Source organism: Mustela erminea, chromosome 19 (assembly GCF_009829155.1).
Source record: "Mustela erminea isolate mMusErm1 chromosome 19, mMusErm1.Pri, whole genome shotgun sequence".
In the NCBI taxonomy this organism is placed as follows: domain Eukaryota; kingdom Metazoa; phylum Chordata; class Mammalia; order Carnivora; family Mustelidae; genus Mustela; species Mustela erminea.
The window spans coordinates 25,100,461-25,113,633 of NC_045632.1; the positions used below are offsets into that span (position 1 = coordinate 25,100,461).

The window sequence follows — 13,173 nt, forward strand, 5'->3', positions numbered from 1 at the left end:
CAGTAGGAGTCCCCTTGCCTCCTTCTGCCTCCCTCCTGACACCCACGCCCTCTGCCAAAAAAAGCAGGGTCTTTATTTGAACAAAAATCCTGAAAGGCTGTGAAACTGTTGCATGGCTAATTAAAAACTTAAAAAAAAAAATTTTTTTTAAACACAAAGAAAAAACTAAGCTAAAGGTAATTAAAACTGCTGACCTGAGAAGTTCATGAGGATAGCACAAAAATCAGGTTAGAAGCAAGGAAATTAAAAGCATTTGTTACTTTCAAATAACAAAGTACTTCTTGTTACTAATTTTATAAGTTAAATGACAACACTGAAAGTGGCATATCCTTTTTTTTTTTTTAAGGATTTTATTTATTTATTTGACAGAGTTCACAAGTAGGCTGGGGGGCGGGGTAGAGCAGGCTCCTGCTGAGCAGAGAGCCCCATGCAATGGGGGGACTTTATCCCAGGACCCTGACATCATGACCTGAGCCTAAGGCAGAGGCTGAAGGCAGAGGCTTAACCCACTGAGCCTCCCAGGCACCCCTGAAAGTGGTATATCCTTAATAAAGCTGTAGCAGAGCAGTTTATTGTCTCATGATATACCATTTGTGTTTCTCTCAGAAAGCTGAACATCATTACACTCTTATCCCTCTTTTACATATTGCCTGTCAGTTCCAGATTTACTAGACCCTAAGCTTATAACTGTAGAAGGGAGTTCAGGAGTGAGACTACCAATGCCAGGACAGGGTCAATTAGGAGAGCGTGGAGGTGTGTATAGATTTAAAAAGCACATTCAAAATAATCATAGTTCTGATTTAGCCAGGATAGGTGGTATATTTTGAAGTTTCAAAGAATATTAAAGGATGCATGGTTTGATTCTCAAAAGAGAACACAAGTTAAAACAAGTTTGAGGATCATTGCCCTAAATCCACATTGCTTTCCACAAGAGCAGGGTAGTATAGTAAAATGTCAGCTCACTCTCGAGCAAATCAAAATTCTAAGAACTCTTTGTACTGGAGGGAATAGCACTGAATAACATGCCCCGTGTAATAGTCTATTTAGTTCTTTAATCAGAGTAAGTTTAGACTTTAAATTTGACATATACAAAGTAGAAGCTTTCCTACCTACCTAAAGCATGCCTACGCTTATCACCCAAAGTAGTTATACTTGAAAAGTAAACACAGCATTTCAACATAGTATGATCTTATAAGGCAGAAAAAAAAGTTTGTAGGTCACTTTCCTTACAGCCACTTTTCATCCAGAAGGAAGGCAACAGCTATAACATTTCTTTACGAAATAAGAGGAATCAATATTAGTACAAGACTGAATTATTAAAAATCTTGAGTCATCACTTCATCACCAGTCTCAAAAATTTCTGGGCCCATGGGAGCAGCAGTGTTGAGAATTAGGGACTAGTTGGAAATTTCCTTAGCCTGTTGGCAGCTGTCACCACGTAGAAATGTTTCTTGACGTTAAGGAGAGAAAAAAAGAAAAAAATATATTTTTAGACCAATTGCTTTAAGAACAATAAAAGGACTTAACCAAGTTTAGCCACTTGGGCTTGTTCAAAACTGAGAACTTAATGGAGAAAACAAGTTTGTGGCAAACTTCTAGCAGAAGCCACATGATTTGGGGGCATTCTGGAGCAAGTATGAAGTGAGAAAATAGGTTATCCTGCCCTTTTCACATGAAAAATGGAGTCCATTGGAATACTGTTTTTCAAGTTGCGATTCACAATCCACCACGGGCTCATGAAGTCAAATTGGTGGGTTATGACCCGCACTTTTTTGAATGAAAACAAATACCACAGAATAAAAAATATCTGAGTGCATCACACTCTGTTTAGCCAATGTTGGGGTATTTTTATTTCATAGCGTATGTATGTGTACGTGTATTTGTATACTGGCTGGCTTTCTAAGTAAAGGCTTTTGTTTTTTGTTCTTTAGTGAGGATCTGAGTTGATGTCAAGATGCAGGAAAGCCACTTTCCTGGAGGACAAATGTTTTTGAGACAGATTTTATGTCCATAGAACCAAAGTGTTCAGTTTGTAAACAAAATTATGAAGCTTTTAAAACCCAATAGGGTTTCCCAGCCCTTCTTCCTGAAACATGCAGGAATCAGATCTCAAGCTGCAGGCAGTAAGTTCCAGGCACTTTACTACTATTGTTGTTGGGAACATATGCTCAAACTTCATTCTGTCATTACAAGTGTCCACCTAAGTATGAACTTAATGCCACTTTTATGCCAGATGTTTGTGGTAGGTGGCATTTTTAATCAAGATAACAGGTTTTTACATAAGACACTTTTTTTTCTCCTAAATCTATTTAGAATGAAAATGTAAGTAAAAACAGCTACACTTCTCTCAAAGGACGCATTAAAGACACATTCTGCCTTCCTAAGAAAAAACAGGTACCTTCCATTTTCTCTGAGCCATGTATTTCTGCAGTAATAACTGGGATTTGAGACGAACTTTGGATTTTGAAGCTTTGGCAGGCAAATTATTCAACCACTCATGTTTCAGGCACTGTGCGGCACTCATTCTGCAGCTGTGAAATCAAAGAGAAGTTGAAACTTTTAGTTAGGGTTGCCTTTTCTGGTTGTCCAGAAGATAGTTCGGCTGGCTAAGAAGTCTGAGTCAATGGAACAGATTAATCATTCGGGCAGATTGTGCCACATACTAAAAAGGAACTCCTCATGCCTAAAATTCCCCTCCTTAGAAGTATGAGAAAGTCATCGGCAAAATGCCCCTGCCCTCTACAGAGGGAAAGTAGCCCAGTGATTAATCACCTCTCTCAGAGGGAGCTGGGGAATCAAGGCAGGGAGTAGAAAGGCCCAGCTGGGCCTGGAATTGCTCTTAAGAAGTTGCTCTTATGAACATGAGCCTTGAAAGAAGCTTGTCTCTCCTTCCAGAGAAAAATGTCAGTTTTGTTCATCTGAATTAAAAATATTTTTCCTCTCATAACTTTTCACAATCGGAAAGAATAAAATAGGAAAGGCCAAGGAACTATGGGCTGTCTCAGAGCTCAGATTCTTGGACCTCGCCCTGGGTTGTTTGCAATTATTTCTTAGTGTCTGATTATCATAAAACTCCATGGTTCCACCCATGAACTGGATAGGGCTGCTGAAAACGAAGTCGGCCTTCATCATCAACAAAAGGTTTTCTGGCCTTTATTCTGGGGAATAACATCTGCATGTCTCAACTTTCTTTCAACATTAACCCATTAGAAGTGATAACTTAGTAGTAGGACTAATTTATATGTGTGGTCCTTTCTAAAACTGTCTAGATTTTATGCTCCTAGTTGTTTATTTTTTTAATGATTTCCTTCATCTCTTCCCCTGCTACTCTTTTAGCTCCAATGAAGTGGCAGACTAAGAAATCTTGGACAGAATTGGTCCAGAGGAAACCCAGCATCAGCCTGACCTTCACAGCACCCAGATGGGAGGTCATGGTCAGAATGGCTTCAGAATGATAAGCAATGAAGGGTACCTCTTCTCTTTGACGAGCAGACGGGAAACAAAGTCTTTGGCCTCCTCCGACAGCCCTTCAAAGGTATCAGCGTCAAAGTCCCAGCTACAGTTCACAATGAAATTCATGGTCTCTGCATCTGTTTCCCCTAGAAATGGGGACAAACCACTGAGTCTACAGAGGAGAGAAAGGACCATCAGTGTGTAGAAACCATATATGCCAACATGCAACAAGAGTGTAGAGGTCTTGCAAGGTTCAAGACCATTAGCCAGAACCAAGAGGCTCCCCCATTTCTTCTCTACAGGAGATAGTCCAGTGTGTTCTATTAGGGGAACAAGCAGCAGGACTGAAAATTTAGAGGCATGAAGAGGGTTTGAATAAATCCCCAGTCATGCTCACCTATTTTCCTTTAAGCCTGAAGTGAAGAATAAACTGAGACCCAGTCCAGTATGTCCATTTATCAGGTACATATTGACTTAATTTTAAAATACCTTAGCATGTCTCCGAGACAGCCTGGTGAGCTTAGAAACTACCCCAGGCCTTGGGGGCCAAAGGAAAACTGGCTCATTATGCCCCTCTAGAGTGAGGGCAGAGGGACAGGACACTCTAACTGAATGGCCTTGGGCCTCAAATTCCCCCCACCTGATGCAGTATACCCAAACAAAGTGTGGGGATGCACAGTAGCAACTGCACTGTATGGGAGCAAAGCATGACTTGATTGGGCCTCTGAGGAAAAAGCCAGGGAGGTCACAGAGATGAGAATGCTTAGTCAGTGCACATATCTCATCTCAGTCCATCCTAACTCTGCTTTCCTCAGTCCAGAGAAAACAGTGCAGGGCAGGAAGGACAAGGTTAGATGATGCAGCAGCCCGTGTCCTGCCCTGTGCATCTCCTCTCCTTAGCACTCTGTTGTACTGCAGCACCTGCATTTCCTTGCTAGAGAGCTTTCTCTCCAGTGGAAGCTGCTTTATCCGCCCAGAAGTTTCAGGGAACCAAGGTCCTCGGCATCAGCACACAAGCAATGACTGATAAGAGTTGCTTATCAGTCCCTCCCCCCTCAGACAGAGTAATTGTGAAGGGCTGTTCCACGATGGGAGCCAGGCTCCTGGGCACTCACAACATGTAGGTAATGACTCCCACACTCCACATGTCCGTAGGGAAGGACACAAATTCATAGTTGACCACTTCTGGGGCCAGGAACTCTGGAGTGCCGAAGTTCACCTTCAGCTTCTCCCGAGGCTTGTACCTGGTGAAGAGAGGGTGCAGAGGACCATGGGAGTGAGCCCGGAGAGAAGATGTGGAGGCTGGGACTAGTTCCGGGTGGGAGCTAGACATTCCCAGCCCTTCCTGTCTGCCATGTTGTCTAGACCTCACACATCACCACATAATCATCATAACTCTGCCCCAACTTCAGACTTTCCTAAGTCACTAGGGAGAATCAGAAAACCACAGCACTCTTCCTCCAGGCAACTGCAACGTGAAAAGGAGAGAAGATCAATATATCTTATTCGTCATGCAGCCACACGAAGAAGCACAAATTGGAGAGCAGCTGTCTGTGGAGGCCTGCTCTTGTGGTGTGAGCCGTTTGGTTGGTGAGATGACGGTAAGAATTAGAAAAAGCAAATGTGCTCAAGATCACTAATCAGGAAAATACAACTCAAAACCACAAGGAGATATCACTGCACATCATGACTGCTATAAAACAAGCAAACAAACGAAAGACCAGAAAATAGCAAGAGTTGGCTAGGATGTAGAGAAACTGGAACCCTCGCTGGTGGGAATGTAAAATAGTGCGGTTGCTATGGAAACGGTATGGCAGTTCCTAAAAAAAAAAAAAAAATAAAAATAGAACTACCATATGATCCAGCAATCCCACTCCTACATATATATCCAAAAGAATTGAAAGCAGAAACTTGAGGAGATATGCATACACCCATATTCATAGCAGCATTATTCATAACAGCCAAATGGAGGAAATAAAGTGTCTACTGATGGATGACTGCAAACGTAAAATGCGGTAGACACATACAGTGGAATATTCTTCGGTCTTAGGATATAAGGCAATTCTGACACGTGCTACTATATGGATAAACCTCCAGGACATTATGCTAAGTGAAACAAGTCGTCACAAAAGACAAATGCTGTATGGTTCCACCTTGAAAAGGCACCCCTAGATTAGTCACAGTCAGAGACAGTGGGTAGAACGGTGGTTTCCAGGGGCTGGAGGTAGGGGGAAAGTGACCTGTTACTGTTTAACAGGTACAGAATTTAAGTTTTGCAAGATGAAAAGGGTTCTGGAGATCGGTTGCACAACAATGAGTAGTACTTAACACTAATGAATTAATTCAAAAACAGTTAAGATGATGTTTCATGTGTGTTTTACATAATTACAAAAAGAATAAGAATGAGAAAAAAGGTTCTGGGGCGTCTGGGTGGCTCAGTCAGTTAAGCAGATGCCTTTAGCTCAGGTCATGATCCCAGGGGCCTGGGACTGAGCCTCAGATGGGCTCCCAGCTCAGCGAGGAGTCTGCGTCTCCCTCTCCTTCTGCCCCTACCTCCTGCGCATGCTGTCCCTCTCTCTCTCAAATAAATCAATAAAACCTAAAGATTGTATTGATTTATTTGAGAGAGAGACAGAGAGACAGAGAGCACGTGCGGAATGAGAGAGAGCGCACAAACAGGGGGAGGGGGAAGGGCAGAGGGAGAAACAGGCTGACTCGGGGCCCGATCCCAGGATGTTGGGATCATGACCTGGGCTGAAGGCAGATGCCCAACGACTGAGCCACCCAGACACCCCAATAAATAAAATCTTTAAAAACAGAAAAGAGAAAAATGGTTCTGAATAGGAAGATTAATAAAGGTTAGAAAGAGAGTTGATGGATGAATGGGAAAGGGGGTGGCCAAAGGCAGTTTTTAGAATGTGTGGACTTTGAGAAAGTCTCTAGCTAAAATGTAATGAGCAACATCAAAGATGGCCTTTAGGGCGCCTGGGTGGCTCAGTGGGTTAAGCCGTTGCCTTCGGCTCAGGTCATGATCTCAGGGTCCTGGGATCGAGTCCCGCATCGGGCTCTCTGCTCAGCAGGGAGCCTGCTTCCCTTCCTCTCTCTCTGCTTGTTTCTCTGCCTACTTGTGATCTCTCTGTGTCAAATAAATAAATAAAATCTTTAAAAAAAAAAAAAAAAGATGGCCTTTAGTAGGTGAGTAGATAAATAAACTGTGGTACATCCAGACAATGAAGTAGTACTCAAAGCTAAAAAGAAATGAATTATCAAGCCATGAAAAGACATAGAGGGAACAAGCCCACAGTACTAAGTGAAAGAAGCCAGTCTGAAGGGGCTACATACTGTATGAGTCTAATGTCATTCCACAAAACGCAAAACTATGGAGATATATGGATAGTATATATATGGAGAAATATGGATAGTATATATATGGAGACCTATGGATAGTATATATATGGAGAAATATGGATAGCAAAAATGTGGATAGTATATTAAAAAGATCAGTGGGGGCCAGGGGCTGGGGTGGGGAGAGGAAGGGAGGGATACAGAGGTGAGAGAACAATGGATCTGTAGGGCTTAGAAATACTCCATATGATACCGAAATGATGAATACATGTCATTACACATTTGTCCCAACCCAAGAGTGAATGGTAATGTAAAGTGTGGACTTTGAGTGATAATATGTCAGTGTAGGTTCATCATGGGTAGCAAATGTACTGCCCTGTACTACCCTGGTTGGGGGCGGGGGGGGCTTGACTGGGAGTGAGAAGTACATGGAAAATCTCTGCACCTTCCCTTCAATTTTATTGTGAACCTAAGATTGTTCCTAAAAAAATAAAATAAAGTATTAATTTTTTTAAAAGATTTTATTCATTCATTTGACAGAGATCACAAGTAGGCAGAGAAGCAGGCAGAGAGAAGAGGAAGTAGGCGCCCTGCTGAGCAGAGAGCCCGATGCAGGGCTTGACCCCAGGACCCTGGGATCATGACCTGAGCCCAAGGTAGAGGCTTTAACCTACTGAACCACACAGGTGCCCCTAAAGTATTGATTTATAAAATATAATGGACACATCCTATTTGCCAGGCTAAAGGTTTTCCATATATATATAATCTCTTCTCATTCTTACAATAGCCCCATGAAGTCTCTAAGATTACCCTCCTCATCCTACAGATAAGGCAATTGAGAATAAAAGGAAAATCCTGCCAATGTGTCCTGCTTCCCTTAAACCAGGGAGGTGACATGTCAAAGAGCTTTCTCTTCCAAATTTACTGAGAGCCAGATAAACGCAGGCTTGTGCCAACACGGCCTACCTTCATCCAGTAAAGGAGCTACAAGGATCATCTTGGTAGCCTCATTGAGCGCGAAGCAAGGAGAGAGCAGGATCCCCCCTCTGGCAGACCCTGGCAACTGACTCAGGGCCAAGGAGCCGAGCTGAAAGGGACAGCTTTCCCCTGGACAACAAGCAGCTACTCTGCTCAGACAAGTCCCCAGGGAATGCCACAGCGTCCTCCAGCATCTCAGGACCGATAAGAAGAAGAGGACAATACAGTATTTGATTCATTGTGTAGGGAAAGAATCTTTTGTTAAGAAAATGGATCCAGGGGACGCCTGGGTGGCTCAGTTGGTTGGACGACAGCCTTAGGCTCAGGTCATGATCCCGGAGTCCTGGGATCGAGTCCCACGTTGGGCTCCCGGCTCCATGGGGAGTCTGCTTCTCCCTCTGATTTCTCCTCGCTCATGCTCTCTCTCACTACCTCTCTCTCAATAAATAAATAAAAATCTTTCAAAAAAAAAAGAAAAGAAAGAAAATGGATCCAGAAGCCTTGATGAAGATCTTAATTATGGTTTTGTTGTAAAAGTATGTTGTTTTCTTTTGAAAATGTACAAAATATCTATCACTACTGATAGTATATTAATATTAGTGTAGAAATCGGTTTGTCTTGCATACTAGTGTAGATACACACATTCTAGCAAATGTATTTGCAACTATGATGTGGTCAGGTCTTTGTGATATAAATATACGTTTTTAAGTGTACTTTCGCTTTTAAAATGCATGTTTGGTGTTTCACAATAAAAGATCTGAAACCTCCCTCCCTCCCCCGCATAAAAGGAGAGAAGAAAAGAGAGAGGAGCGAAGACCCAGGCTCTCAGCCCCTAGAAGCCACTTTCCCAGAGGCTGCCTTGTTCTCACTGCTTCATCTCGCCCCCGAGCCACATCCTGTGTCCTGTGACTTTGTCGCTCACTCGCCCCACCCCACTGACACTGGCTCGGCCACGTGAGATGCAGGAGGTATGATGGCGGGGCCCATCCAAGCTAGACCGTAATAGCTTGCCTCCTGGTTCCTCCGCCACCACCATGAGGAGAGAACGGGAGACACATAGAGCAGCTCTGCCCTCACTGACCTGTGTCTTAGATCCAAGCCCAAGTCCCCTTGGTGGTCAGGAATCAGTGATTCCCAACCATTGGCCCATGGGTAAATGTTTAACAACCAGCTATCTGATTAAGAAAAAAAAAAAAGGTCCTGATTTGCAGCATTTGCCATTTGTAGTGGTATAAATACTGATTTAATGATGGCCAATTTCAAACATGATGAATGTCTGGATGCCGAGTTGGGAAGCGACGTGCTGTAGCGCGCCATCCCACGGTCTTTCAACAAGCACCAATAATTGCAGGAGCAGTAAAATAATTAGGAAGTGATAACGTTTGAAAATATAAGTTCTTTAATTGTAAGTTCATACAATTTAATCGTTAATTAATGGTACATTTTAACAACTGTTTACAAGGTTCCTTATCTTGAGCAGCTATGAGTGGGGGGTCCAGCATACCACACCCCCAGATGACTCGCAAATGAGTGGATGAGAATAAATGACAGCTTTAAGCCTCTGCAGTCTGGGGGGGGTTTGTCACACAGCAGTACTGTGGCAGTTAACTAACATCAGTTAACTAACATCCACCAAGACCTCCTCTCCAAATTCCTAAGGCACTCTGTGACCATAGGGTCACATATGAGGTTGCAGCCTCACGGAGGCTGGGGCAGGCACTTCCTTGCCCTGCCAAAGGATCTGATGACATAGGTTTGTATTTCAATCTGCGTACCGGACTGGTAGACAAGAAGCCGAACCCTGCACCCAACATTCTGGAGACCAAACTTAAACAAGATACTTCCCATCCTGCTCCCATCCTTACCCATAGGCCCCTACTTAGACCCACTGATGGGTCTCACTGCCCACTGGTGTAACACTGGTCCCTCTGGCTGGATGTTTTGGCCTCTGAAGATCTGTGTGTGCCAACCCCCCAGACCCCCACCCCTGCCTACATGATGGTGGCCATGCTCCGACTGTACACCTCAGCATCTTTAATGGCTCCACCCAGAAATACCACTTTACTTCCTACAGTTTGTATTCTAGGGGGAAACCGGCTTTTCCTTCTTCTCTACAAACATTGCTTCTTCTGGCATATAAAATATGCTCTCTCAACCTGCACAGTCCCCCCACAGATTCCTCCTCTTAGAAGGACATGCAGGCCAATCTGGCAAAATCCAACTTGCCAAATAATCCTTTTGCCCAATGGCCAGGTTGCCAGACTGCTGAGGATGTTTCCGATGTTTTCCTTTTACCTCCAGCTGGAGCCAGTGCCTCTGTCAGCCCATCTCTGCTGAGTGAGGTTTCCTGAACACCACGTGTTTTAGACACCGGCATTTCCCCCGTGCCCAGCAGTTTCACGTGGGTGGCCTTCTCTTCAATGTGGTTCCCCGTGTTTATTGTCTTGAACTTGCCTTGCCCTCCGCCTCTGGGCCATCAGCAAAATTATTGTCATCAATGCCTTTGACCAGGTTAATGAATTTATCTGACAGTTTGAGATGGACTGCCTGAGAGTTTGGGGATAGATTTGGACTAACATGTTTGGTAGGCTGTCCTACAGCCTTTTTCACCTCCCCACTAGGTAACTCGATGCCTGATAGGATAATGTTCCAATTTCTTAGCAGGACATTCAGGACTCCCTAGTAACACCCTCATCTTCACTGTATCTGCCTCCCCCCGTCCCACCCCAGCTCCTCCCTTCCTGTGCGGGCCTGGTGTACATCCTCGACCAGCCCCCATCATCCACAACCCCCCCACCACTCCCACCCCCACCCCCGTGTGCTGGAGCTGGTTCTCAAGAGTACAGGAGTGTACATCTCCTCCCAATCTGCATTCAGTGATGTTGTGTTGGTAGGTTGAACTCAGCTGAAATTAGCAAAGGCTACAAGTCGAACCCCATCTCCATCCAGCACCCTCCCACAGAGCTGATAAACCTTTGCCAGCATACTACTGCCTGCAGATAACAACACCCTGTCCATCCATCCCTCCCAGCTGCTCAGAGAAGACTTCCCAGAATCCAGTTGCCTCAACTGGTAAATCCTTGCTCTGAATTCAGTTTGTCACTGTAAATACGCATTTGGCAATCGGACATCTGGCAGTTGGGAGGGTACCACATACACACTATGGGAGGCTGTGCATTCTCAGTTTGCCCCACTTACGTGAGCATTGGTTCCTGGAAGGGCAATGTTTTGTGGCTCTCCAAAGGGCTATGATACATAAACAGATACAAAGGACAACTGCAGCATTTACTTCCATGAGAAGGGGGCCTGATGCTTAGGAAAGAAATGTCGAAAAAGACACTTTGGAAGGCAAGCAATGATAATAATAAAATAGATTCAGAGACATTGCTATAGCATATAAGAACGCAAGCATATAAGATGTATCCCAACTTGATAAGACGTTATTTAGGAAAATATTAAGTAGTTTTTTACATCATGGATTGAATTTGATTTTGAAGCATTTGGGTTGGGGGCTTTGGCATACCATTCATGAAAAACAGTACACAGTGTAATAGGGACAGTGTAAAGGTACAGTAGGAATATATGAACTTTCCTCTGCTGTTAACTCTCACAACATCACCCTTGGCCTCATCCATCATGTTGGCATTGAAAAATGCATCTTTTGCGCCTGCAAAAGAAGCAAAGTTATCACTTCACCAATGGGGAGGGACCTAGGAAGATGCCATTGTGGTTTTGACTACTACTTCTGGGAGGCAGGTCTGGACAGCAGAGGCTGAGCTCAGGCAAATGGCTCTGTCTCCGCGGGGACAAGGTTTTGCTTTCTTCCCCTGTGGTGGATGGAGTGGAGAACACTGTTAGGTTTATAAAGGGGCAAAAACAACTTCTTTGTGGTAAATGTCCAGCAGGATGAGAGAAAATTTGAAGAGTTGAAAATTCAGCTGCACTGTGGAGACCTACCTAGAAAATATATGATTCCCAGAGAAATATGATTCCTGGTGGAAATAGAATTCTGGAGGAAGTAGACTGTGGGTGCTTAAAGATTTGGGGGACAGCCCTACCCAATGCCATTGTTAGGAACCCGTATACTCAGCTGTGTGTGCCAGGGGCCAGAGTGTTCATCACACATTTGACTGGACAGGATCGTAAAAGTACTTATGGATAAACCATCCTTCACTAGGCTTTAGGCATTTTAAGGGATTTTAAGATATTTTTTAAGTTACATGTTTACTTTGTGTAGTCAAACTGGAGAACCTAGCCACCCTTCTAGGCTGGGTCTGCCCTGTCGACATATTATTCCATTTAACCTTCAAAACTGCCCCATGTCAGCAGGCATTTCATTTTATCATCATTTTACCAAGATTTAACTCAGTCTTGAGAGGCCCAGAACCACTCAGCTGGACACCAGCCTACACTGGGACATACACATCCTCTTATTTAAACTACTCACTTCCCAGAGGGCAGGGATGGTTCTGGATACCTCATACAGCTCAGCACATCCTAGCTCCAGCTCTGGGGGTGAATAGAACTGATCTGACACCCCCACCCCCCGCACCCATGCAGTGGTCCTCTTTTAACCTGTCACATGCTCTCTGTTCAGACAGGGGGATTGAAATAAAATGAATCCCACAGCCTTTTAAGGAGAAGCAGAGTCTGAAGCATGAAGCCACACCCCCACCCCCCTGGGTAGTAACAAGGCCTATCTCTGCACAATCAAAGTCTACCAGCCTATCAGGGTCAGAGCTTTCTGTGTCAGTTCCAAAACTCAAAAATCAGAGAAGATGAATACCCAACTTTTATATCAACATGGGTGGGACTGGAAGAGATGATGCTGAGTGAAATAAGTCAAGCAGGGAGAGTCAATTATCATATGGTTTCACTTACTTGTGAAGCATAAGGAATAACATGGAGGACATGGGGAGAAGGAGAGGAGAAATGAGTTGGAGGAAATCAGAGGGGGAGACGAACCATGAGAGACTGTGGACTCTGAGAAACAAACGGAGGGTTTTGGAGGAGAGGGGGTGGGGGGATGGGAGAGGCTAGTGGTAGGTATTAAGGAGGGCACTTATTGCATGGAGCACTGGGTGTGGTGCATGAACAATGAATCTTGGAACACTGAAAAGAAATAAAATTTTAAAAAATGAAAAAAATAAAAATAATGCTAGCACACTTAAAAAAAAAAAAAGGCTGAACTGTGGGTAACCATGTCCAAAAGAGCCACAAGCGGTCCCCCAGGAGTTTTGTCAAAGTGCCAAAATATAACTTTCTTACCTTCTGGCCAGCCCAAAGTCAATGATCTTAATTTGATGTCCTGTCTGACTGACACACAGTATGTTCTCCGGCTGGGAAAGAAAGAGAGGTCTGCTTAGCTCAATCAGAAGCCAAGAAGGTGCGCAACTC

The 13,173-nt window shown here is 44.0% G+C and overlaps 1 protein-coding gene across 4 annotated transcripts in view; it reads right to left on the reverse strand.

Moving 5' to 3' along the window:
* Positions 1–444: 444 nt before the first annotated feature.
* Positions 445–13,173, reverse strand: part of MYLK3 (myosin light chain kinase 3) — a 46,065-nt gene continuing 33,336 nt past the window's right edge. For 3 of the 4 annotated variants that reach the window (XM_032325840.1, XM_032325838.1, XM_032325837.1), the window contains exons 9-13: positions 13,045–13,115; positions 4,569–4,697; positions 3,473–3,625; positions 2,399–2,531; positions 445–1,450 (exon numbers count right to left, since the gene is read on the reverse strand). In XM_032325840.1, coding sequence (XP_032181731.1) covers positions 1,391–1,450; positions 2,399–2,531; positions 3,473–3,625; positions 4,569–4,697; positions 13,045–13,115 — 546 coding nt within the window. In that variant the 3' untranslated portion in view covers positions 445–1,390. Of the gene's footprint in view, positions 1,451–2,398; positions 2,532–3,472; positions 3,626–4,568; positions 4,698–8,252; positions 11,444–13,044; positions 13,116–13,173 lie in introns of those variants that run through there. The other variant, XM_032325839.1, reaches the window with a different exon arrangement.